Source organism: Nannobrachium achirus, assembly GCF_963921795.1.
Source record: "Nannobrachium achirus genome assembly, chromosome: 3".
NCBI lineage: Eukaryota > Metazoa > Chordata > Actinopteri > Myctophiformes > Myctophidae > Nannobrachium > Nannobrachium achirus.
Window position 1 is genome coordinate 17,279,456 of NC_137812.1, and position 25,211 is coordinate 17,304,666.

Here is a 25,211-nt window from a genome sequence, read left to right on the forward strand (position 1 = left end):
AACCATGAGTCAAGCAAAGGAACCTTATGCAACAGGGAATCAATCAGAAACACTTTCATCTCCCGGTAGCCTAAATGGGCTTAACTGAGGGAAAAACTAAACTAAACCAAAAAAAAAACACCTAGGCCTGACCACGAGGACCAGAGACCATACGGTCAATACAATAGCCCTTGAGGGGGGTTCCAGGTGGTCCCCAGCTAAATGGTGGATAGTTGGTAACCAAATGGACCATTATAGATCTTTAACTTTTGACTGCAAGATTAAACCAATTGGACCCCTAACGCAGCGGTGTAATGGTTGTTTGTGGCCAGTACTTTTTCACATGTACTGGCAGGAAGGTATGGAACAGTGCTTGCTAGAACTCGTCCCCCTCAAATTGATTCTCAACGGGCCAAGCCAAGTACCATAAAATCAAATAGCTACTCTGCATAACAAGTTTACCAGTGGTGACCATTACATCTGCAGTGACCAGACCAGTGTGTTGACAATCATCCTTTCTTTCTATTATAGCCTACAACTTTTTCAACTCCTATAATTAAAGGCATTCTTTGAGATGACTACTATTTATTAGAGCCCGACCGATATATCGGTCAATTCGATATATCGGTCGTTTTGGAGGTATCGGTATCGGTATCGGTGAATTATTCCACCGATACCGATATATATTTTTTTTTTGATATTTTTTTTTTCTTTTTTTTTTTGACCCCATTAAATCTAGTAAACATGATTTCAATCGCGATTTTGCATGTTCCACCCCCCATACAACCCCATCTTTCATACAGGGCAGCCATCTTTGCTTACATAACATGAAACGTAAAACATAATGGCTATTTTCTCAAGAATGCCTGAACGGATTTCCAATCTGATTTTTTTGTTTGAAAGCTGTGAACAGCCTGCACAAACATGGTGCATGCTCTGTGCATGGGCGTGCATGATCTGTGCACTATAAATTACATGGAAGTCTATGGAGATTTATGGCAGGGAGAACCCAAAGAAGGCATATTTAATTGGCAGTAACTGAGTTAATTGTCTGTAACGTGTCTGCGGATAGAGCATGAAACCCTGAGTTATATAGGCCTATGTGTGGGCAATACCAGAATTATCCAGCAGAGTGCAGTATAATAGTCCAAGATGCAAGCCAACACTACTGGAGCTGCTGCCTCTCGTGTGTCGTTCACTCACCACATGCACTGTCTAACTCTGATTTTTCATGTTGCGGTGGAGGAAGGTGTGTAGGCCTATGTGAAAATCCACAGAGAAATATAGATGTCTGACTATAGACTATAGAACTTGTGTTGTTTAATTGCTTGGCAATGCATTTACGTTTAGATAAAAGACACATATTAATTCATAAACGAGACAAAACACAGCAGAACCCCCAAATTAAAAGAGTATTATTATCCAACAAGCAATAGAAATTGATAACTGCGACCAAACTTAAAGTTTGACATGAAAAGCACAAAAAAAGCAATAATCTGACCATTTATCCGAGGGGCGAGCTGTCAATTAAATGATCTTAAATGAATAATTTTTTTTTTTTTACAAAACATCGGTATCGTATCGGTATCGGTGCTCTAGCACTCTCCAACATCGGATATCGGTATCGGTCGGAAAAAATGGTATCGGTCGGGCTCTACTATTTATATGCCTACAGCTGTAAATGTAAGTAAAATTAATAACTAGTTCGTTTAGAAGATGTTTTCTAATGCTTGTCATGGTCTCGTCATGAGACGCGCGCATGCGCACATGTAGAGGTGCGTGCAGGCGGCCATCCCGCCGGGGGGAAAAAAAGAAAAAGAAAAGAAAGAAATACACCACTGTCCTCTCCAATAGTTAAATTGTTGTTAAACATCTGCATTAATCAACTTACAAGAAGTCTATAGTATAGACTCTATACAATTATGTAGAAGAATTGTTATTTTTTTGACCAACGTTTGCCCATTATCTCTGCTATCAATACAGCATGGAATTGTGGACAAATTCTTATCAAACGATAACAAAGATATTCTACGTTTTGAGTCTCTGAGGCTAAATAAATCTCACCAAACGGTGGTCCGTGGCTCAAATGCCAAATAAATAATGGACCTTGACTTGAAATAGGTTGAAAACCACTGCCTTGCTTGAACCCCAAGACGTTTAAAGGCAGAGGCAACTTTGTCTACTTATTTATTCTCCACAGACATGGGCTGTGATTCCTCAACCTCTCTAGTATTAAACAACAACACAGATACGTAGGTTTACCTTTCATTACGTGTTTATCAATGTGGAACTCATAGTTTGGAGATATTGCTCTGGTGTTTACATCTTGATCATGTACTCCTCCACGCAGCTTCCGGGTATCTGTTCAGACGTAATGCGCAGGCTGACTAATCGACAGCAGAGTGTAATGTATGTATGTGTGCGCGCAGTGTGTGCACGGCCAAAAACCTGTACATGCGTGTGTGTGCGTGCATGCATGTGTGTGTCGCACGTGCACGTTTCTGTTATGTTTCTACACATTTATTTTTGTATTTTATTTTTAAAAAGTGTTTAATGTGGGTCCATGCTGTTTGTATATACAGTGTTTTTTTTTCTTGTTTTTCCTTCCAATTTTTTAGACGCACGCGGCACGCATGAGCACGCACGCTCGCACAGACAGACAGACAGACAGACAGACAGACAGACACGTCACACGTGTTGCTCATTCTGCGGATGATTAGTCAGCCTGCGTTTTACGTCAGATGCGTGGAGTGGAGTCGGATAATAATATGTAAACAACATCAAATAAATAACTTCCAGAGATCTAGAGTTCAGAGTCAGACCACAACGATACCTGAATAAAGGTAAACTATGTACTTGTCTGTGTTGAATAAAAAAATAGAATGCACACAGTTAATGTGTGCGATGAATAAATAGACAAACTAGCCTTGCCTTTAGCAGTGAAGGGAAGTTGCCTTGCATTTAGCTCACCGGTCCAGCTGTGTTAGCAGGAGTGCTAACTGTTAGCTCTGTTAAGGTTCTGTTCCATGCAGACTGTGCTTTCCAATTTCAATTACATTCAAAGGAGCTCAGAAAACATACGTTTACATTGCCAAATAAAGTGTCAACAAAGGAAGACGAATAGACCGACACACACACGCGCGCGCGCGTGAATATAAAACACTGTAGTATATACATTGTAGTACAGAGTAGGGAAAAGGGGGGAAGGCAATGAATTCCAATGAATTAGGCAATGAATTCCATCACAGTGTGTAAGGAGAGAGTTACAGTTGTCAAGTTTTGAATTAACTGAGGCCTAGCTAAGGAGTTTGACTCCTCCTGAGTCCTGAGTTACATATACAGCAATATGCATTGCTGTATAAGAGGATGGAGAGAATGTTGATAAAAAACACGCTCAAGAGAAACTAAAGGAAAGTAATGAAAGTATTCTGACGTCTGAGAGTTCAAGGGTTGTTTTCTTGAGTAGCAGCGTGACTGTGTGACAGGAAGGCAGATGGGTGCAGCAAACTCAACGTTACAGAAGATGTGTTGATGATGGTAGTAATGGAAGGGAGTAGATCAGGGGCAACGGTCTGGAAGATGGAGGAAGGAATGAGGTCTGGAGGACAGGTGGTTGGTCTAGTCAGTGGATATCAGTTTTAGAACCTCAAATCAGGAGAAAAGGCGGACAGGCACGATACGTTGGGGTTAGGGTTGGGTGAGTTGACCCAGCCTTGATTGGTGGGACTGGGAAGATGGGAGAAGGAGCTTCTGATGTAATGAACCTTACACTGTAGGTGATGATGAAAGCTTTGGATAAGAGGGGATGGGGGTGAATAGGGAGATGAGAGGCAATCTTAGCGTAATAGACCTTTATTTGATCGGTTCTGTGGAGAGATAGGAAAGAGAAGGAGCAGTGGAATCACATGCATCAAATGGTCTGGCCGGCCAGCCAATCTAACCGGGGACTCGCTGTCAGGTGTTTGAGGTCATGTGGTGTACTGGTGCCCTAACCACTCTGCTTATTAATTTGATTAGCTGCATTTGCATTGCTTACATGCAATCCATGTTTTTCCACTAGTTTTTGTATACAGGAAAACAAACACAAATTGGCCTACGAAGGTTTCATGCCGCTTTATACAGTACGTGATCATCAATGTACACTATGAAGTAGTGCATAGGAAGGTATTGTCGCTGGTCCCTGGCGTCAGGCCTAGGTTTTAGGCTACCTGGAGATGTGCTTCTCATTGATTCACTGTTGTGTTGCATAATATGCTTTGCTTTCCCGTCCTGCAAGACAACCATGTTGGATCCATTGGACACAGAGGGGATCTCAAAGCTCACTGCATTTACTCGCCTAATAGCCTCGCAAGCCATCCCGAGTTACGTCATCACCAATGTGCTTCCTTTCTCGGTCTGGTGTCCCTCCCATCGAGTCTCTTTATGAGAATTTAGGTTCAATTTCCAATCAAAAGGCTGCATTACGGGCGATTCCGCCTCACACCGCTCCTGATTGGTCGAGCGGCTGCTACAGCTCTCGCATTTTGTAAATAAACATGGCGGACCCCATGTCCGATGCGCGTTCACAAATCGCAAATAAAAGCTGCATTAAGCGAAGTTTTATCTGAAATCAACGGCATCTCATAACTTAAAAACGAACAACAGTTTGCACCTTTGGAATTTCTGTCTGGAAAAGACGTATTTGATGTACTCCCGACGATGTTTTGATGCGCTGATGACTACTGAATGGACCTGTCAGTCAAAGTTAGTAACTACGTCATCGCGTAATGCATTGTCTATGGAGAACTCCCAGACTCTCCTTTTGGAGAGTCTGGCTGTTGCGAGGCTAGTAGCCTAATGGCTGTTGTGTTCTCACACAATTAGGAGACTATGACAACTTTTAATGAAGGACTTCATCTCAAACTGAAACGGAAAAGCTTTTTCACTTTTAATATTATATTTCTGTTTTCCATCTCCCAGCTTTGCTGTGCCATCAGTATCAGACAGTCTTGTTCGCCCCCTCCATTTGGACCAGAGCAGCAGAACATTTGGCACCAGCACCAGAGGGGCTCATTGCCTCTTTGGACCTGCAGCTGGTGCTGCTGCAGTGGCAGCTCTGCTGTTGGTCCAGATTGAAGCTGAGGTGCAGCTCACCCTCCTCACCTCACTACTCTGAATCTTAGTATTCAGCAGGTGGGTGCCAGGGGTGGGGTTGAACATTACAACAAACTGCAGGACATCATAGTATCAGTCCAGCACAATGTATCACCACCACAGGCAGCAGGAGGAGCCGCCACAACCTTTCTCCAACAGGCCTGGTCCTTTTAATCACCAAGAGCAAGGATATCAACAACAGCAGCAGCAGCACCACAGTCACTTCCAGTACCCTTCTATCAAGGGCTCCAGGGACATGGACACAGAACCCATGAACATGGACACAGACATGGACTTGGACTGTATGAATGGGTCAGGATCTGGGGGCTTTAGCTCCACCACTCAACCTCTCCCTGAGAGCCAACCGAGCCACCAGCAAGGGCTGGATTGGTCAAACTACCAACACCCTGGCCAAACGTTCTCCAGTCCTCCCTCCACTGTGACCCAACAGCCCCAGAGCAGCCACTCTGCAATGGGTATGCAGGCGTGGATGCATGAACCACCTTCCCCTCAGACTAGGGGCTCTCATAGTGGAGGTGTGGATGGACAGGGTGTCCCAGAAAGTGCAGGGAGTATCTTGGCTAGATTTGGGCTCTCCAGCCAGGATCTTGAGGTTCTTAGTCAGTACCCTGAGGATCAGCTAACACCCGATAATCTACCCTACATCCTTCGGGACATGTTGAGCAGGAAATCAAATGACCAGAACGTTGCAGCTTCCTCCTCCTCCTCATATTCTCAGAGTGCCACACACACTGTCCGTGAAACACTGCCGCCTCCTTCCTCCTCCCAGAGAAGCTCGGGACGTCGGCGATCCCCTGAAGTGTCCAGTCTCCGCAGTGTTGCACAGACTGCAGTGAAATGCATTGACTACGGTCATTCAAGTCCAGCCGCTGGTGTCAGCAGCAGCAGAGAGGCTTTCATACGAGAGCCGCTATCACATGAAAGCAAGATGCAATCCCCTCGTCCACCAGCGTCCTCACTTCCTAAACATGAAATGGATGTCATGCCTGAAAGGTACAGGCGGCAGTTCTGTCCGCAGCCTGCTGTGCAAAATAACCATGGAGACCTGGATTACCGCAGGTCAAGCGGCGAAGTTCACAAGAGCAAACGGTCACCTACCGCAGAATGTCCCCTGCCTCCCAGATCTCGTCATCCAGATCCAGACTACAGAAGGGACGGTCCCAAACGTAGCCCTTCATCTGAAACACAGAGCGACTACTCGTCCTCATCCAGGCGTCCTGCTCCATGGTCCTCTGTCTCTAAACCACGTGATGGCACCAAGAGGTTACCGACTCCCTCCATGATATGTGATTACTCGGCAGAGTCTCCTAAGGTGTACCCTCATACCTGCACCCTGTGTCTGAAAGGCTGTGAGCAGGCTAAGGTGAGTGACAATGTGTCATTGTGTCATTGTCTATGGGTCTCCTTAAAGGAATACCTGCACGCTTTGAATTTAAGTATTCTATTTGTTTTGTTTCCTAGGCAGTTGTCAGATATGTTGTCATCCACTTGTCATTGACATTCTTCTCAGTGTCATTGAAACCAATGCATATTGCTGTTTGCTAGTGTGCCAAATCTGCCAATCAATGACTAGTACCAGTTCCTGTTGGTTTGAATGTTGGAGACTGTACAGTACGAGATCATGTACTATGGTGAGGAGAAGAAGAAAAAATAAATAAAGGCCAACATGTACAATATCAAGAGGACTCTCACTCTTTAAATATCCAGAAGAGCCTAGTATCCATACCCTACATTGCAAAAGAGTAAATTTGATTTAACCATGATTAAAATATAATTTAACATAATATAGATTTCACATAATATGCATTGAGAATATCATGTAGTACTGGGCTTTACTGTTTGGCTTGAGCTGCTTGGACCACAACTCATTTATTCACAAGGGTTTCAGTTCCATCTCAGACAGGCCCTCTTAGTGAATCTGTGGACACGTTTAAGATGCCTGTGGTGGTGTTTGTTTGTCTGCCCGGCCTATCCTCAAATATGGATACAGATCCTTGAAAAAGCCCTGCTGGGAGAAACATTGTTGTCTGGTTGAGAAATGATTTAAGCAAAGAAGGGAGAGCATTATATCATGTGCGGACATTGCCTTTTTTATTCACTTGTTTGTTCTCGGATCCAGCACTGTATAACAAGTTGTGGGGATGTGCATATCCTACGCCTGTTGTCAGTGTGAGGTCTGACCAGAGCTTGATCAGCAAGAGAGAGAGGTGGGGAGGTTTTGCTGTGGGGGAAATTCAGTTTCAGCTTCACCCAGCTGATGGCTGCTCAGATGGTCATGAGACTAAGGCCCCCGTACATACGTCAACGCTCTGTAGAGAAAACGGCGAGGTCCCGGGATATCTCCGTTGCGTTTTGCTTTTTATCAAGCGTTCATATGAAGCTGAAATGATTTAATGTCCACGTCACCGTGTGAGCAACACAGAAACGCAAAAAGCAACGACGCATGTAGGCTTTTTCTGTCATACTAATGCCCCATACGGAACGCTCTTCATAGCGTTATGGTTTGGTGGCCGAGTGGTTAAGGGATTCGTTTTTTGACCCGGCGGCTGGGGTTCGCGCCCCGCTCGGCCACCTCTGTCTACCACCGTGGACAACCTTTTTTTTCGGCGATAAAGTTATTATTATTATTATTATTACATTATTATCCATGACGGAGGCGATGAGCCGACTCAGCGCGTTACCGAGTTGTGTGAATAATGTAATGATAATAATAACCTTATCGCCGAAAAAAAAGGTTGTCCTCGCTGGTAGAAAGAGGTGACCGTGCGGGACGCGAACCTCGGCCGCCGGGTTGTAAAACCAATCCCTTACCCACTCGGCCACCAAACCGTAACACTGAGGAGGGCATTCCGTATGGGGTATTAGTATAACAGAAAAGGTCTACGTGCGTTGTTTCTTTTTGCGTTTCTGTGTCGCTCACACGGTGACGCGAGGGGAGAGAGGAGTCAGCTTTTCCACCCTACTTTGCGTTTCAAGATCGTTCCGTTTTTAACCCCCGAAAATGCCGTTGTCGTCTGAACAGAAGGCCTATCTGACTTTTCCTTTTGCGTTATTCTAGTTGCCAAAACGCAGTGTGAACGGCGCCTTAGAGACAGTTGGGGAAAGGGGAGGGAGAATGTACATGGGAATGAGTGGGATAGACTGCCAATGCTGCATAGTGCATACTGACCTAAACCTTGCAAAGCAGACAGCGCTGCAGTGCAGTATTGTGCGGTCGATATAGGCACAACGTACATCGGGTCCAGTCTACGATGTCAGTTCTATGACGTTAGCACAACGTACATGGGGTCCAGTCCAGTCTACGATGTCAGTTCTATGACGTTAGCACTGCACTTGTCTGTCTATATAATCTATATACTAGGTAGGTACCCAGCATTGTCCAGGTTATTACGATGTATCAGACAGTAGGCCTACTGTGATACTTATCAGGGTGTAGATCATTAGCACCCATTGTCAGAGTGCTCGGAGGCCAGTCTGTCAGTGCTATGATGACATCAGTACTGTACAAAGATGTCAGCACTGTGTGTTTGAGGTTACCCAGTCAGTGTTGTCCAGGTTATTGTGCTGTGTCAGTCAGCTTGCAGATCGCCAGTTCTTGGAGGGCAGTTCTAGTACTTTAACTGCTGGAATAAACCTTCCTCATTCTCAGTCAGAAGATGTGGGTGGTCGCGAAAGCATTTATTCTCATTCATTGTCTGTTTTCTTTTCTTCTTTTTTTTTTGCGGGTAAAAGAATGTACCGTACTTGAACAATTTCTGTGCTTGCGTCCAGGTAGCTCAGTCGGTAGAGCACTCGCCTTTTGACCACAAGGTCATGGCTTTGATCTCACACACTGCCAACTCGGCGTCTGAGTAGCACGGCTTGTGTGCCAAGTCAAGCGGTAAATACTGGGACCTGATGGTAGGTGTGGCGCTCCAACTCATTGTGAAACGAGGATAGACTCCTGCGTTCTGGCTGATCATGATAATAAGCCTCTCCAACGACTTACTATGCTTGTTGGACACTCTGGTGTTGGTGTAACTTCTGGGGCTGTTTTGTCAGCACATCATATGACGTACAGCTAACAGCCAAACTAATTGAAAAAGGAGGGTTCTTGACGATGTTGAGACTTGAGACATGACAGGTCATATTTCAGACACCTTTCACAGCTCTCTGTCCTTCCTGAAATGGAAGACTAATGGTTTTGTATTTGCTATCATGCTTACATCTCAGGGCTACTGTTAGTCATGGCAGTATTAACATGACTAAAAACGCTGCTTTAAATATGCTCGCTATCTTTATATTCTCACTATTATCAAATTAGATTTATGTAATTATAACCTGCCCTTAGATATTTTCATGATAACTTTTCATTTTTCTCTCCTGACACATACGTATCTCTCTCTCTCTCTCTCTCTCTCTCTCTCTCTCTCTCTCTCCTTTGTTTTTCTTCAGGACTGGATTGATCATGTCGAGAGTGTAAAACACATTGAGTCCTGCAGAAACCTACACGACAAGTGAGGATGCAATTCATTGTCCTGTAGAAGGAAAAATATATATATTTCAATTTTAAAGACCAGCATTTTAATAATTTCATTTTGTCACCTTTAATACACAAATGCAGAATATGAGAATGAAAATGTTTTGTAAAGAAGACATTATGCTCAGGCCTGCACAATAATCCCCACCCCCAAAAAGGCTGCATTTATAAACCACAAGTTATGTTTGGACAGCACACAAACAGCAGTCTAACTGTGTGTGTGTGTGTGTGTGTGTGTGTGTGTGTGTGTGTGTGTGTGTGTGTGTTTGTGTTTTTAGGTACCCAGAGTGGAAACCCCATGCACCAAGGTCGGTTTGACTTGTGTTTCCAAATAATTATTTTATTACTTACACTGTATATGGAAATAATAATTAAAAAAAGAAAAACATAAAACAAAACAAAAATCTGGTCACAAAAATATGACTAAAACCGGGGCACTTGCTGCCCTACTGGTCCAGGCGCATATCACTTAGGCATTGCCACATAGGCATCATGGATGCCTGGCGGCGTCGCCGGTTCGATTCCAGATCCGGACGACCTTTGCCGTGTATCACTCCCCATCTCTCGCCCCATTTCCTGTCGGTCTACTGTCTGTAATAGACTAAAACTAAATGAAATGATTGTCAAAAGACTATGATTAAAACTATCAACAATTTCCTGTGAAAAGTAACACTGCTCCTCACCACTGCAGGAGGGAACAACACTCCCTGGGTCAAGATGACATCCCAACCACCAGGGAGCGCTCTCCCTCTGGCTCTGTCTCAGCCAGGAGAGAGAGAACGGAGAGAGAGGGGGAACGACTGAAACGAGGTTTGATTGATTCATTGAATCACACACACACACACACACACACACACACACACACACACACACACACACACACACACACACACACACACACACACACACACACAATAACATCATACTCTGTCTATATATATAGCTGCATTTTTCGATTGTCTTGTTAGGGATTATCCTATTAATTCATTTTCCGTTTAATCAAATTATCTAAAAGCACTTTTTAAATACATTTTGTAACATATCAGAGAGGCTTTTTACCAAGTGTTATTTTAGACTTGAACAGTGAAAATAGCACATCTAATTTACAAACTCACAACATCGCAACTTGTAAGCAATGAATTCTTAACTTAACTCACTGTGAATTCTCCACTTGATATATTCAGCCTTTGAAGGTGTGAATCATCCCATTATATCCAAAACGGCTTGGGTTTCAAAAGAAAAAGAAAATAGCAAAAGTAGCAGATTGACGAGACTTGCGATTCGAGCTTGCAGATCTGCTAATTTTGACACATTTTCTGTGAGCTCCAGTATGATCAAGTAGGACGTTAATTTATGGAAAAGAAAAAAAAAAGAAAAACAACAGAAAAAGTTAGAATATGGAGATAGGAGACTTCTGCATGGAGGCTTCAGCTACAAAATGTACCATAGACCCTTTCAACATTTTGTATCGTCCTTATTTCACTACCAGAAGACCATGACCGTGGAAAGGATCCAAGGCCCGGCCGTATCCACAGCCCCAAACACTTTCACCGAGGGTCCTCCTCCTCCACGAGACATGGACCTGAGAGAAGGAGCAGTTCTCCAGGTCATCACAGAGGGTCCTCCTCCTCCACTAGCCATGGACCTGAAAGTAGAAGCAGCCACTCACCAGGTCAGCATTGTCTCCTCTCTCTCCTTTCACTCCTCACAGTGACCAGTTGTACCTGTAGGGCTGTCACCGTTACAACATTTCACACGTAAAAAAACTGTGAATTTAATGTTGTAAAAGAAAACAATGACTCTCTCATGCACACCTGCTCCCAATTTGCCCTGCGGCAAGTGGCTGAAGCAGTGTGCTTTTTTCCCCGATCAAACACAGTTTAATTTGTGCATCTTTTCGTATGCGGGAAAAACGAATTGTCAAACGGAAAAAACGCAACACTTGACGAGTTTGTAGTAATTGTGAGTGACAGGCCTAATTGTATCCGTTGTAATCATTATCAGAGAACGCGTACAGAAAGTTAGTTGTGGGTTGAAACAACCTTTTAACTGTTTTTAGCCTGCCTGATCCTTTCCTGACCTGTTCAATGATAGCCATCAGTTTTCAGTATCCAACATTGGCTGGGTCATTGCATAGGTAAAATAGGCTCACACTCTCCAATGGGCTGACATTGGGCATGCAGACTCTTCCACAAATTGAACTTCATATAGTAGACTTAAATGAGTATATATAGTTCACCCCCAAAATGACTGTTTTCCTATTGATTACCGGTACTCACGCCATGGAGACTTGATTTCAACAATATTTCTTTGTATTTGTCACATTCCTAAGACAATAAAAATATTATAGTAAATTTACCCCCATTGATTCCGGATGGGGACCAGAATGCATTTGGGTCCCCATCCGGAATCAATGGGGGGTACATGTATTGTAATACATTTTTTGTCTTAGGGATGTGACAAAGAACGAAACATATTATTGAACTCTTATTGAAGTCTACATGGCGTGAGAAATCAAAAGAAAACACAAGTCATTTGGGGGTTGAACTACTCCTTTAAGGCCAACAAATTTAGTGGTTATTTTTGTATTATCTGTATTATACTCTAGAGAGAAATGGGTTCACCCATTTGATTAAGAGAATTGGAAAACCTTAAGTCATTGTGTGTGTGTATAGGTCATATTGAGAAAACTGACTAACCCGTCTCCTTTGTTTATTAATGACTGACTCCCTTGTTTCTCCGGCCTCAATCTGTGTCTGCAGGACGTTCTTCTCGTGACAGCTTGAAACGTCCCCGCGATGACTCTGCTACACGTGGTGACGACTCTGCCAGACGCAAACCACAACCATCAGCCATCAAGACCAAGCCTGAGTCTGGTTCCAAGTCCCCTATCAAGACCAAGCCTGGCTTCAAGTCCCCTATCAAGACCAAGGCTGAGTCTGGTTCCAAGTCCCCTATCAAGACCAAGGCTGAGTCTGGTTCCAAGTCCCCTATCAAGACCAAGGCTGAGTCTGGTTCCAAGTCCCCTATCAAGACCAAGCCTGAGTCTCGTTCCAAGTCCCCTATCAAGACCAAGCCTGAGTCTCGTTCCAAGTCCCCTATCAAGACCAAGCCTGAGTCTGGTTCCAAGTCCCCTATCAAGACCAAGGCTGAGTCTGGTTCCAAGTCCACTATCAAGACCAAGGCTGAGTCTGGTTCCAAGTCCCCTATCAAGACCAAGCCTGGTTCCAAGTCCCCTATCAAGACCAAGCCTGAGTCTCGTTCCAAGTCCCCTATCAAGACCAAGGCTGAGTCTGGTTCCAAGTCCCCTATCAAGACCAAGCCTGGTTCCAAGTCCCCTATCAAGACCAAGGCTGAGTCTGGTTCCAAGTCCCCTATCAAGACCAAGCCTGAGTCTGGTTCCAAGTCCCCTATCAAGACCAAGGCTGAGTCTGGTTCCAAGTCCACTATCAAGACCAATGCTGAGTCTGGTTCCAAGTCCACTATCAAGACCAAGGCTGAGTCTGGTTCCAAGTCCCCTATCAAGACCAAGCCTGAGTCTGGTTCCAAGTCCCCTATCAAGACCAAGGCTGAGTCTGGTTCCAAGTCCCCTATCAAGACCAAGGCTGAGTCTGGTTCCAAGTCCACTATCAAGACCAATGCTGAGTCTGGTTCCAAGTCCCCTATCAAGACCAAGCCTGAGTCTGGTTCCAAGTCCCCTATCAAGACCAAGGCTGAGTCTGGTTCCAAGTCCACTATCAAGACCAATGCTGAGTCTGGTTCCAAGTCCACTATCAAGACCAATGCTGAGTCTGGTTCCAAGTCCACTATCAAGACCAAGCCTGAGCCTGGATCCAGGAGAACTAAGCCAGGGAGCTCCGAAGCTGATGAAACAGTGGGTCTAATACAGTGGTTTTCTTCTTTTCAAATCTTTTTATTCAATTTTCAAATAAGCATAGCCCAGAGGCGGGTATACAATCTCAAAAAGATGCATATATCACATGTAGAAAAACAGAGTGCATTATTATGAGAGTGAATAAAACCCATCCCCTATCCCCCCTCCCCCCACCCTCAATCCCCAGGACGGTTGAACTTTCAATAAAACAAAATAGATAATCAAAACAATAAAGCAGAATAAATTATCAAAGCTTGCTGCCTATTGGGATGGTCAAAGCAGGTAAGCGCCACACTACACCTTTTGAGTATTATGGTAGAACGTCATAAAAGGGCTCCAGGTTTTATAACATTTATTTTCAGAGCCGGCAATTGAGAACCTCAACATTTCCAGTTCCTGACAGGACATTATAACGCGAAGCCATAGGTTGAGCACAGGCGGTAATACAGTGGTTTTCAACCCTTTTCTTATATGTATGTCAATGTTATGTATTCTGCATTTGAGCCGCAGACCACCATTTGACGAGATTCTCCTCTCAGACCCCAATCTGGCTAGCCATCGTCAAAGAAAAGGGAACGCCCACTCGGTTTGTCCCGCTAGTTACAGACTCTGTCTCGAGAGAATGCTCAGACCCTAAACCCCTTTGTCAACAATTCCATGGTTTATTGACATTTTGTAATTGTGTAGACCTCTTGTAAGTAATGCGGGTGTTTAACAAATAATGTGAGTGTAAAATTAAACCAAATGGACGCGTAAGTTGGTTGGTTTTATTTATAGTTATTTATAGTTATATAAGGGTGGTCAGCTATTATCCCATTCAGGCCTGGTACACATTTTAGTGTATGGGAGGGGCTTACAGTACATGTACAGTATTTGTTTTTGTAGGCTAAATTCTGATTTAGGCTTAACTATAGGTTAGGCCTAAATTGCCCCAATTTCTCCAGGTCATGGTGGTTGATCACCAGCAACTGTTACCTGTATGAATCACTTTGTGCTGTTAATAAATCAGAAGAGAGGACAGTATCTAATCAATTCTATTTTGTATCTTCTAAAAACAATTGTCATTGTTTCTTTTAAAATTACTCCGGTGCTGTCAATCACAACTTGAAAAAGAAAAGAAAAAAGAAAACGATATAATATGGTGGTGCTTCTCTCTTAGACCAAGTATAAACCTTTTTTAGCAATCTAAAAGCCACTGTTTTTCAGTGCACCAAAGGTCCACCAGCCAAGAAAGTGTCCACTCCGAGTTGCCAGTCGACCAGCGCTGCGCCTCATCTGCTTCATGTGACAGGCGTCACCACCACGGTCACACAGGAGGAAGTGGCAGATTTGGTCGGTGACTTTGGCAAGATCAACAGCGTGGTTCTGTTGTCAGAGGAGGAAGAACAAAAGGTACTCCTGCTATTAACTCATTCTGTGCCAGATGCCAAAATGGCTCCAAGGTAGCTGTGCCGAGATTTTGTATGTTTTTCTTTACTATGCAATGAAAAAAAAAGATTTTTTTTTTATAATTTTTTTCCCCAGAAACAGACACAGTTGTTGTGATTCAGTGGCAAAAAGAATTTTGGCAATCGGACAAATGGTTCCAGAGATAGAGCTGTTTGAATGAAAAAAAGTGTCCATCCACTAGAATGGACACACATGAACACACATTTTCTCAATCAGCTAAACGAGGGAGCGAACACACAAACAGAGAAAAGCATCTCTCTGATCTCAGGTCATTTTGACATCTTTAGAAAAAAAAAAAATGATTTTTTTTTTTTTTTTCTATGTAAAAAACACAAAAACCGTCATAAGCCGTCATTGGCACACAGGGCTATTGGAAAAAAACCGTCATAAGCAGTCATTGGCACAGAATGAGTTAATGGAACTGTCCCATACTAAGTAATACTCATATGTCTAGGCCTAGGTAGTCCCCCCCCAGGAATCCGCGGAGAAAAAGTTCTGATTCCGCGGAGAACAATCCTGATTCTGCGGAATTCTGCAAAGAACAATTCTTGATTCCGCGGACATTAAAAAATAACCTGAAATGACCAGTTTTCAAGAAAAAATGATGTAGTCATAATAAGCAAGTAAAACCCATCATGAAATAGCTACAATTAATTGTAATTAGTGGTTAGATCGAATATTCGAATAATCATTTCTGAGAATAAAAATCTAATATATATTTTTTTAATTGTTATTGTTTTTAATAATTACTTTCTGTTGCAAAGACTATATTGTCATCCAAACCATGCCCATAGTAACTACATTTTAGAGGATACCTAGTTTGGGTGTAATATTTATTCTCTTCTGCATAGTATTGTCATTGCCAGGACCATAAGTGTCTAGTCTATGTACAAGCGTGTCTAGGAAGGGAGCGCTCGTTTTATGGTTAGATGTCACAGTTATTGTCCACGACGCTCAGTTATTGTCCACGACATTGCAAGCTGCGCGGCCGTTGGAGCGCCGCGCGAGTTACGAAGCCGTGGTGAATGCAATCGTTATATTTACGGCCTGGGCAAGCCCACGATAAACGCCACGATAACCTCCTAACGCATTCTATTCACCTCGGTCCAAGTGACTACAATGGAGCGCTCCCTACCTCCGGTTCAGCCAATCACAGGGGGCTCGGCGGGGACCGGAACTTGGACAAGCTTGCGTATCAGCCAGACGCAGACCATAAAGGCATAGAGGAACTATAAGTCAGGACACAGTTTCTGTCATGCGGGACCATCCAGTGTCACAGTCAAACTACTCCCCCAGGGCCCTGGGAAGCAAAGTCCTGTGAGGTGTCCACTGGCCAGACCATCAACAAATTGTTTTATAATAGTAAAATAACTACTCCTGCCCCTCTGCCGGCACTCGTGACTGTTATTCCGCGGACGGCAAAAAAAACAGTGAATTCTGCGGGTGGCCGAGAAATCTGCGATAATTTCTGCGAACGCGGAATCGCAGATTCCCGGGGGGACTACCTTGGGCTTCCGGATTAACATGACCCAAGCTCATCTTTTTCACACTTGTATTCCATATGTGCTTTAAAGAGTGCAGTCATGTGCTGCTCCTTTTAGCTTTTTTACTGATACCATAACTTTCCTATTTTATTTTATTATTTTTATTTTTTTACAATGTAGTGATTTAGCAGACACTTTTTATACCCCAAGTATTCTATGACCTTTCTATTCCTTGTATGTGAACATATTTGGCCAATAAGCAGAGGATGTTCTGGCTCTGGGCCAGGGTAGCAGCCTCTCCGTTACATCAGAGACCAGCCGATTACTGCCACTTTTAGCCAAGGTTCCCATTTATTGTATTAATTTAGTTATATATTAATATTTAGTAGTAATTCCGTTAAGTGGTTATGAATAATAAGATCTATTAAAAGTGGTTCAGATACGGTTTGATCTATTTAAAGGAGCTATAGTCAACTTTTTCAAGAAAAAGTTGACTATAGCTCCTTTAAGTCTGAATAATTGCCTTGTTTCCTCTCTTTTAGAAACTAGAAGCAGAGAACTCAACAGTAGGCAGTAAAGGGTAAGTTGGATGTGTTCTCCCTTCTTTTACAAGCCTGCTGTACTTACCCTCACACCCCCCCCCCCCCCCCCCCCCCCCCCATCTCTAACAAAACACTACTTTGAGATAAAACTACTTTGTGTTTGTGTCTTCACAGGACATCTTCCCAGGAAAGGTCTGCCATAGGTGGTGAGGATTCAGGTAAGATGATGCCAAAACCCATGGAGAGAATAAAACATATACTTCAGTATTCATTCAATATACTGTAGGTCAGGGGTAGGCAACACGGGTTCCAACATTGGCACAGCGGAGGGTGATCACTGGCACACTGGCAGAAGTGTGAGAGAGTTGTTTTTTTTTTCATCCTTTTTTATGTGGTCAATTATTAAATGAAGTTGGCTAATTTACAGCAAATTATATCCTGCACTGCACATATTCTACATTCATTAAAACTCTGAACTCTAACTGGGGAGGGAGTCTGGGTCTGGGAGATAGGTGGATTATTGCTAATGATGGTTATAACAATGTCCTGCCAATCAAAATATTTGGCGTCATTAAAATGTTCTTTCTCTTATGCTGCATTCACACTGAGAGAAGCCAAGCTAATGGTTTGCTTGGTAATTCAATGTAATCTCCATGCAAACCAGCTTTAACAAATTCCAAGCTTTTTTTCCAGCTTGGGAATTTTAAAAGCTGGTTTGCATAGAGAATACATTGAATTACCAAGCAAACTATTAGCTTGGATTTTCTGTATGTGAATGAGGCATTAACCTAATTTCTAACGTCTTTTGAGTCTTATTGGATATACTACCAAACAGCCCCAGAGAATAGCACCACTACATATGTTTTATGCCTTTTTAAAGCCAGTGATTCCAATATTGTCTCCAATTCCCCCTACAGGAAACGGGCCTAAACCTCACAAGAAAACTTCAGAAGAGGAATTTAGTTTAAATCCCAGGGTGTTGATCACTAGGCTTCCTGAGAGTTATGTCCTCAAACTGTGCCAGCCGTTTGGAGCTACGCAGTTTGGAAAGGTGGGTGTGAAGGTGTCACAAACACATTGCAGGGAAGGGTTTGATGAGGTTTGGGAGTAAAAACCAAATGTTCCTATTCCTCATCAGCAAGCAATGCTAGACCTAGACAGCCTAGGGCAGGGGTTTTCAAAGTGGATGACGGGGCACCCTGGGGTGCCGTGACGGCAGTCCAGGGGTACCGGGGGATAATTTGATCTGAATTTGGACACTTGAAAAAATATTTACTATCATTTTAAACTTGAAGTACAAAGTTATTTTCAGTCAGTTCTAACCAAAAACCAACGTTTTCCTCGCAACATAATCACTAAAATATTGTCACTGTCGGGCAGAAACCTTGTATCTCCAAGTTTCAAATGTGTACGTCTTTTGGTAAAACAAAGCCCTGCTTCATCATATAAGACTGTCGCACAAAACATACAAGGTTTCCATCCGACAACGACGATATGCTATAAATATAAGGTGCTGGGAGTGAAAATTATAATGTAGGGGTGCCTCGGATTAAAACAATATTCATGGGGTGCCCTGAATCAAAAACGTTTGGGAACCCCTGCGCATAGCAGTGGTTTTCTGGTGCGTCCATACATTTTTCCCATAGATATTTACTAACATGAATTATTTTTTTTAAGCCTATAGAATCAAGCCATCCAGGATCCTGGTGAATCATGACCTTATAACCTTTGAACAAAAAAAATAACAGAGATAGAAGCTCATAGCACGGCACACAATCTGTAATCTTTGTATAGAATCTTTTTTTTTTCTTTTAAGATTTGTTGTTTTTTTGGGGGGCTTTTTGCCTTTATTGGATAGGACAGTAGACTGACAGGAAATGGGGGAGACAGGGAGTGACAGGCGGCAAAGGTCGCCCGGATCGGGAATCGAACCGGCGACGCCGACAGGCATTGATGCCGAAATGGCAATGCCTATATGGTATGCGCCTGGTCCACTAGGCCACCAGGCGCCCCTTTGTATAGAATCTTAGTATATATTATCTATCCATCTATCCATCCATCCATTTATCCATCCATCTATCCATCAAGCAAACATTGACGTGAAAAGGTTTGAGCACCACTGATTTAGAAACGTACGTTTTTCATAGAACCGCTAGGTATGATTTCAATAGCCTTGGCCATGACTTGTGATTCAGGGGCTGGAGCCAGACTAACATAATCCTTCAGGTCTATTAAATCTGTTGTATTCTCTCCTGTTCTGTCATGTATTTCATTATCATCCTTAGGTGGAGGTAGAGGAGGAGCAGTTCAAAGACTTTGTGACGGTAGACAAGGCGGGATACACGACTCAAGGAATGGAGGAAGCAAAGGCGGAGACTTCAAGCACACAGCGAGACGAAAGAGCCATGAAAGCAGGGGAGAACAGAGGAGAAGACAGGGGGACACAGGAGAGAGAAAGAAAGGAAGTGGAGGGAAGAGAGAGGGAGGCGAGGGAGGGGCGGAAAAGGCGCAGGGAAGATTCTCCTGGGTCAGGCGCGACGGGAAGTAAACGCAACTCCGGGCGAGACGGCCGTGGTGAAGCAAAGGCAGAGACCTCCAGTCCACAGGGAGACGGAGGTGTCGTAAAAGCACATGAGCACCTTCCAACGGGGGAGGAGAAAGAAAGCAAGACCAGGAGAGAGAAAGACGAGAAAGACGAGACCGAGAGACCGGAGCGGGAGGTGAAGGAGAAGGAGAAGATAGACGGGGAGAGTAAAGTTAAGGAAGGGTCTCCTGGGTCGACGGCTGAGGGAAGTGAAGGCAACTCCAAGAGAGATGGTCCGGGCACGGCGGGCAGGCCCCTGGAACCTGACGAAGCCAAAGAGGTGAGGAGCCCATAGTTAAGATGACCAGGCATGATAGCTGGCTCTGTGTGTCTGTCCGGAGGTAATCTCGTAAACCATTGGGACAGATCAACGCCAAACTGAAGTTCCACCGTCCACTTAGTGGATTAATATATAATTAATACTTCCAGTCATACGGGTCAGCTCAGCTGCTCCGGTGGATTTGGTTTCATTTGAACTGTTGCTCAGCTTGACGTGTTCTTGTTTTCTGTTCCTAGGAGTCACCTGACGACCTCCCCACAGTGCCCACTGCTGAAGAGGAGCACTCCATTCTTAAAGATTGTGACTCCTTGGAGAGCGGTGGTGATGAAGACACCCACCTGCGGGGCAGGAGACATGCTGCTAAACTGCTTGCCGTGGACAGCGAGCAGCGCTGGACCCAGGAGAAGGTCATCAGCCAGCAGGAGGCTGCTGGGAAAGAACCCAGTGAACAGCAGCTGGACATGATGCAGGTTGGAGAGGAGCTTCCCAACGCTGCTCCCACACAGGTCTGCAACCCACAAGAGGACGTGGAGACTGACAAAATAAAAGTGTCCCTCGCCGAAAAACCTGAAGAGAGCAAACCCATCGACACGTCGTCACCAGAGGTATTGGACAAGATCAACTCTGGACCAAACAAGACCAAATCCTCTGGCTCTGCTGCTGGTAATGGAGAGGTTTCGTCCTGCAAACCTGTCGATCTTAAACTTAACAAGGTATTTGATATAGTTGATCTTTTTGTTTAGAGAGATTGGTTAGTTAATTTCGCTTGCAGTTGTTTTCCGAGGCAGACCCTAGAATAGTAGATAATGTTCCGCTTAGCAGCGATAGGGTGGGCATTCACCCGTCCAACATTCTATGCTGTTATGTTCTCTCATCTATTTCACCTCCATCCTCAGGTGGAGTCAGAGGAGCATCACACCCAAGACTTCCCGGACCTCCGGGACTTTGTGACGGTAGACGAGGTGGGAGACGACTTCCCCAATAGTCCTCCGACCGATGCCGTTGCCATGGATACCACAGTGATGGTAGATAAGGTAGGAGATGTGAACGGAGATCTACAACACTGCCACCCAGGTGTGGAATTCCTTGACTACCTACCTTAAAAAGAATAGCTTGCTGGCCTCCTTCAAAACTGCCCTGAAAACTCACCTTTCAGGAGGCCAGAGGCGGAGGTAGTTATCACTTCTCCCATAGACAGGCGAGAAATGAGCACCTTAGCCCCCCACCCCTTATTGTTTCCCATATCCTGTACATACTGTATGGTGTTTTTATAACTGCGATGATATTGAATGTTTTCTTTGCCTGCTATTTGTTATGTCCATGAATTGAATACCAAGGACTTCCAATGTAAAAAAGACCGTAAACCAGCCAGCCAGTTGGTTAACAAGCCTTTACATACTCTGTAGAGAGATACTTGGTGACTAAAACATAGATGATTCTATCCAGTAAAAGTGTTTAAAACTGAATGAAACAGTGACACAGAAAGTAATTGCCGGCATTGACTCCTTGTCCCTGTTTACTGTTCCTACTGTAGGAGTCACCTTCCAATGACAGCCATACAGCGCCCCCTGCTGACAAGAAGGACTCTGTTAATTTGGAGAACAAACAATCTGCCCCAGGAGAGCAGAAAAAAGCTGTTAAGATGGACAACAAAAATGCAGAGGGTGATGAATATGTCGAAGAGATTCCTAATCGCAACAGCAAGGTCATTCTTCTGAACTGTACACTCTGTAAATGTATTTTCCCCAAAGAAAATAACTCCACTAAAGAGCAGCACGTTAAGGGACAAATGCACGCCGTTAGTCTACAACTGCTAGTAGAGAAGAGAAAGGTGGATGAATGCTTTGAAGAGGTCCACGCTCCTGATGGCAACGTTATGTTCGTCCGCTGTAAGGTCTGTTTATGCAGCATAGCACTTAAAGCAAGAGACCAGCATCTGAGCACAGAGATGCACACAAGAAGGTTAAAACTCTGGCTTCACGTTGAGGCCAAGAAGAGGCTGAAGGAGGGCAATACAGACCAGAAGAGAAGCAGCAAGGATGGAGCTGCTGGTAAAGAACTGAGTGAAAACGCTGCTCCCACACAAGTCTGCAACCCACAAGAGGACGTGAAGACCGACACAATAAAAGTGTCCCTCGCCAAAAAACCTGAACCGGGCAAAGCCATCAACACATCACCAGAGGGACTGGACAAGATCAACTCTGGACTAAAGGAGACCAAATCCTCTTCCAACCTACCTGCCGATAAAGAACTTCCCAAGGTATCTCATATAATTGGTTTTGCTGACCAACTAACTTGATCATACTGCAGTGTCACACAAAAGCATGCAAATCCACACACACAAGACACAACATAGCGTTTTGGTCTTGTAGATCTGCTACTTTTGCTACATTTGAATCCTGAAATGTGACAGTTTTGGACATAAGGTTTCCACCTGACATGACATGATATTCTTTTATATTTTATCATAAAGACACATTCAAAGACACATTAATTTGATTATTTCATCCTTTATAGGACAGCTAATCAAACAGTTGCTTAACAAGCCTTTTCTTATAGCCTACATACTTCATTAACAATTCGACTAAAAGGTTCTATTCAATATAAGTGTAGTCAGTTATCCCCTGGTTAGTTACATAGGTCAGCAGATTTGGTGTCATTGTAACTGTTGTGAACTGTTTTCTGTTCCTAGGAGTCACCTGGTGATGACAAAGACCACCCCACAGTGCCCACTATTGACCAGGAGGACTCCAGTCCCTTTGAGAATGACAAATCTGTCCCAGGAGAGGAGAAGAAGAAGACAAAGGGTGTTGGCCAACAAATGGACAACAAAGATGCACAGGTTGACGACAAGATCATCACCCTGATTCGTAACCCTCATGGAAAGGTCATTCTTCTCCACTGTGATCTCTGTAAATGCAGCGTAAAGCCTAATGCTAAATACCAGCACGTCAACACTGACACACACAAAAGAAGGTTAAAACTCAGGCTTTACTTTGAGGCCAAGAAGTTGAAGGAGGACGAGGTGAGAGACCAGACTGAGGAGGAGAGCAGAGGCCAGGACAAAACTGCTGCTGAAGGACTGAGTGAAGAACGGAAGGGTGACGGCCAGCTGGACATTAAGGTTGGAAACCTCTTGCTCTGCTGCTGCTGAATAGACTGAAATATTTGAATCATTAACCCATTTAGGCCTGACCTAAGCTTTCTGAAAAACAATATTATTAAAGAATTATGCCTATAAAAACAAATATGTTGCTACATACTGTACATGTACTGCAATACACTAAAATGTGTTCCCGGCCTGGGTTAAAAGGTCTTTGGAAGGTCTTTTTAAAATCTTATAGTGTAGGAGGGTGTCTTTCCAAATCTGTCGAAAATCTTTTAAAAGTAATCATAAGGGGGGCTTGAGGGAGAAAGCTGTGGCAGAGTAGATGAGGATCTGATGTATTCCTAAGCCAGCTGTGAGTTCATGTGACTCTAGCACTGATTCTCATCCCAAACTTCTTTGAAAAAGTGTGTGTGGGACAACTCTACAAGTAATATAGACGAATACCATTTGTCCAAGCAAAGGGGGAGGAATGACATGTCTACAGAAAATGAATTTATAATGCATTCGTCCCCTACTGGGTAATGGTGGGCTGCCTCCATTTGTAGGGGTCTGTTTTACTACACATTGTGAACTCTGTGAAAATAATGTAACTCTAACACCGCTAGGGCTAGACAATTAACCAAAAATATATAGAGAGAAACTATTTAGAACCAAAAACCAAGACTAGTCTTCCTTGTGTAGTTCTTTTTCCACCCTTTATGTATCAACGAACAAATTAACATGATCAAACTCTAATGTTATTATAAATGACTTGATTAGTCTAATTAACCACTTAATGTGTTATTCAATGGTGGCTTACAAAAAAAGCTTGTAGATCTGCTATTTTCATCATTTCCTTATAATAATTGTTCATTGATCCTAAATTATAATCGACAACAGTAATCTTTCAGGTCAGAAAAATGTGTTGTGTTCTGTATCCTGTTGTGTTCTCATCTATTGTAATATGTGTTGTATTCACACCTTTCTGTATCCTGTCGTGTTCTCATCTATTGTCATCACCGTCCTCAGGTGGAGTCAGAGGACGAGGAGTTTGACATGACAGACTTTGTGACACTGGACGAGGTGGGAGACGGTGACGGATGTGACCTCCCCGGTTCTCCTGCCCCCGCCGCCGTGTCCATGGATACCTCAGAGCTGGAGGAAGAGGAGAAGAACACAGAGGAAATGGCCATAGAAAAGTGATGAGTCATCACTTTTCACCGTTTTGTGGGTGTTTTCTTGGGCCATTTATAGACCAAGGAATGTTTTTTGTGCAAAGCAAACGCTTGCAATGGATTCAGCATCATGACAAACCCCTAGTTAGACCCCTCACATCCAACTTAAAGCTGAACTTTTTCTGGGTATTTTCCTCCTGTATAGAAAGTCGATGGGAGCCCAACTTGATGTGGCCGCTGTTGCGACCCGAAGGTCGCCGACTCGGGCGCCCTAGCTAAATCATTAGAGCATGCCCTGGGCTACATCTGTGAAATATTTGGCGCTTTTGGACTAATACAGCGCGAAATATCCCTAACGCCCCCGACTAATTTGGTCTATTTGATGTTTGATTCTTGTTTTTGTTTGTTCTTTTACAGAAATATCTCCAGAGCAGAAAGACAACCTCTAGCTGAACATTAATTTTATATGAACCTGAATGACAGTCAATGTGTCACCCATCAACGCTTTTGTTATGTTGTCCCTTTTTCTTTTGTGGTACTTTGATTAGTCATGAGTAAAACATCTTATGTTAAAGTTGTTTTAAAGAGAACGTGTAAATAAATATTCTATTTAGTCTTTTCAAAGACTTATTGGTTCTGGTGTTGTAATAATGTGTGCGTGTGCGTGCGTGCGTGTGAGATAATTTAAACAAAACCAGAGAGGTAACATGTCATTATCGAACACCCTTTGGATCGACCACCAAACTCTAACCCAAACCCTAATCCTAACCTCAGTAAAACTATGCCTAACCCTAAACCTAACCTCAGTAACCGTGACGCAGGTGATTATCTAACCTGCCGACGCTCGCGGGTGATTATCTAGCCTGCCGACGCCGTTCGACCCAACGGGAGTTCGACCTACTGTATGGGGCAGTCCCCAACCAGAGAAACTGTGACGATGATAGGGGCTCAGCTTAACTGCCAATCTGCCTGATGCTCCACTTCCTGTCAGCCTACTGTCCAATCAATGAAGGCATATTTTGAAAAACAGTGTTTCTCAAACTTCTTCATGTCAAGGACCCCCAAAATGATATGTATTTGTCT

General features: G+C 43.7%; 1 protein-coding gene across 1 annotated transcript; it reads left to right on the forward strand.

The window, feature by feature from the left end:
- The first annotated feature begins 2,736 nt into the window (after positions 1-2,736).
- On the forward strand, positions 2,737-24,648 carry LOC308282027 (uncharacterized protein). Its single transcript, XM_080722375.1, has 17 exons — positions 2,737-2,822; positions 4,939-6,496; positions 9,568-9,629; positions 9,931-9,960; positions 10,344-10,462; positions 11,142-11,324; positions 12,415-13,526; positions 14,733-14,918; positions 17,002-17,039; positions 17,176-17,219; positions 17,919-18,052; positions 19,287-19,865; positions 20,102-20,578; positions 20,762-20,899; positions 21,400-22,125; positions 22,558-22,989; positions 23,983-24,648. The coding sequence occupies exons 2-17, from the start codon at positions 5,219-5,221 to the stop codon at positions 24,154-24,156; spliced, it is 5,712 nt and encodes a 1,903-aa protein (XP_080578501.1). The 5' UTR covers positions 2,737-2,822; positions 4,939-5,218; the 3' UTR covers positions 24,157-24,648.
- Positions 24,649-25,211: the final 563 nt, after the last annotated feature.

What these genes read in the sequence shown, in the direction of transcription:
- LOC308282027 (XM_080722375.1), top strand. Translation starts at nt 5,219, where the DNA reads ATGTATCACCACCACAGGCAGCAGGAGGAGCCGCCACAACCTTTCTCC. An exon ending in AAGGCTGTGAGCAGGCTAAG is followed by an intron (nt 6,497 to 9,567) that starts GTGAGTGACAAT and finishes GTTTTTCTTCAG; the next exon opens with GACTGGATTGATCATGTCGA. An exon ending in AACCTGACGAAGCCAAAGAG is followed by an intron (nt 19,866 to 20,101) that starts GTGAGGAGCCCA and finishes TTCTGTTCCTAG; the next exon opens with GAGTCACCTGACGACCTCCC.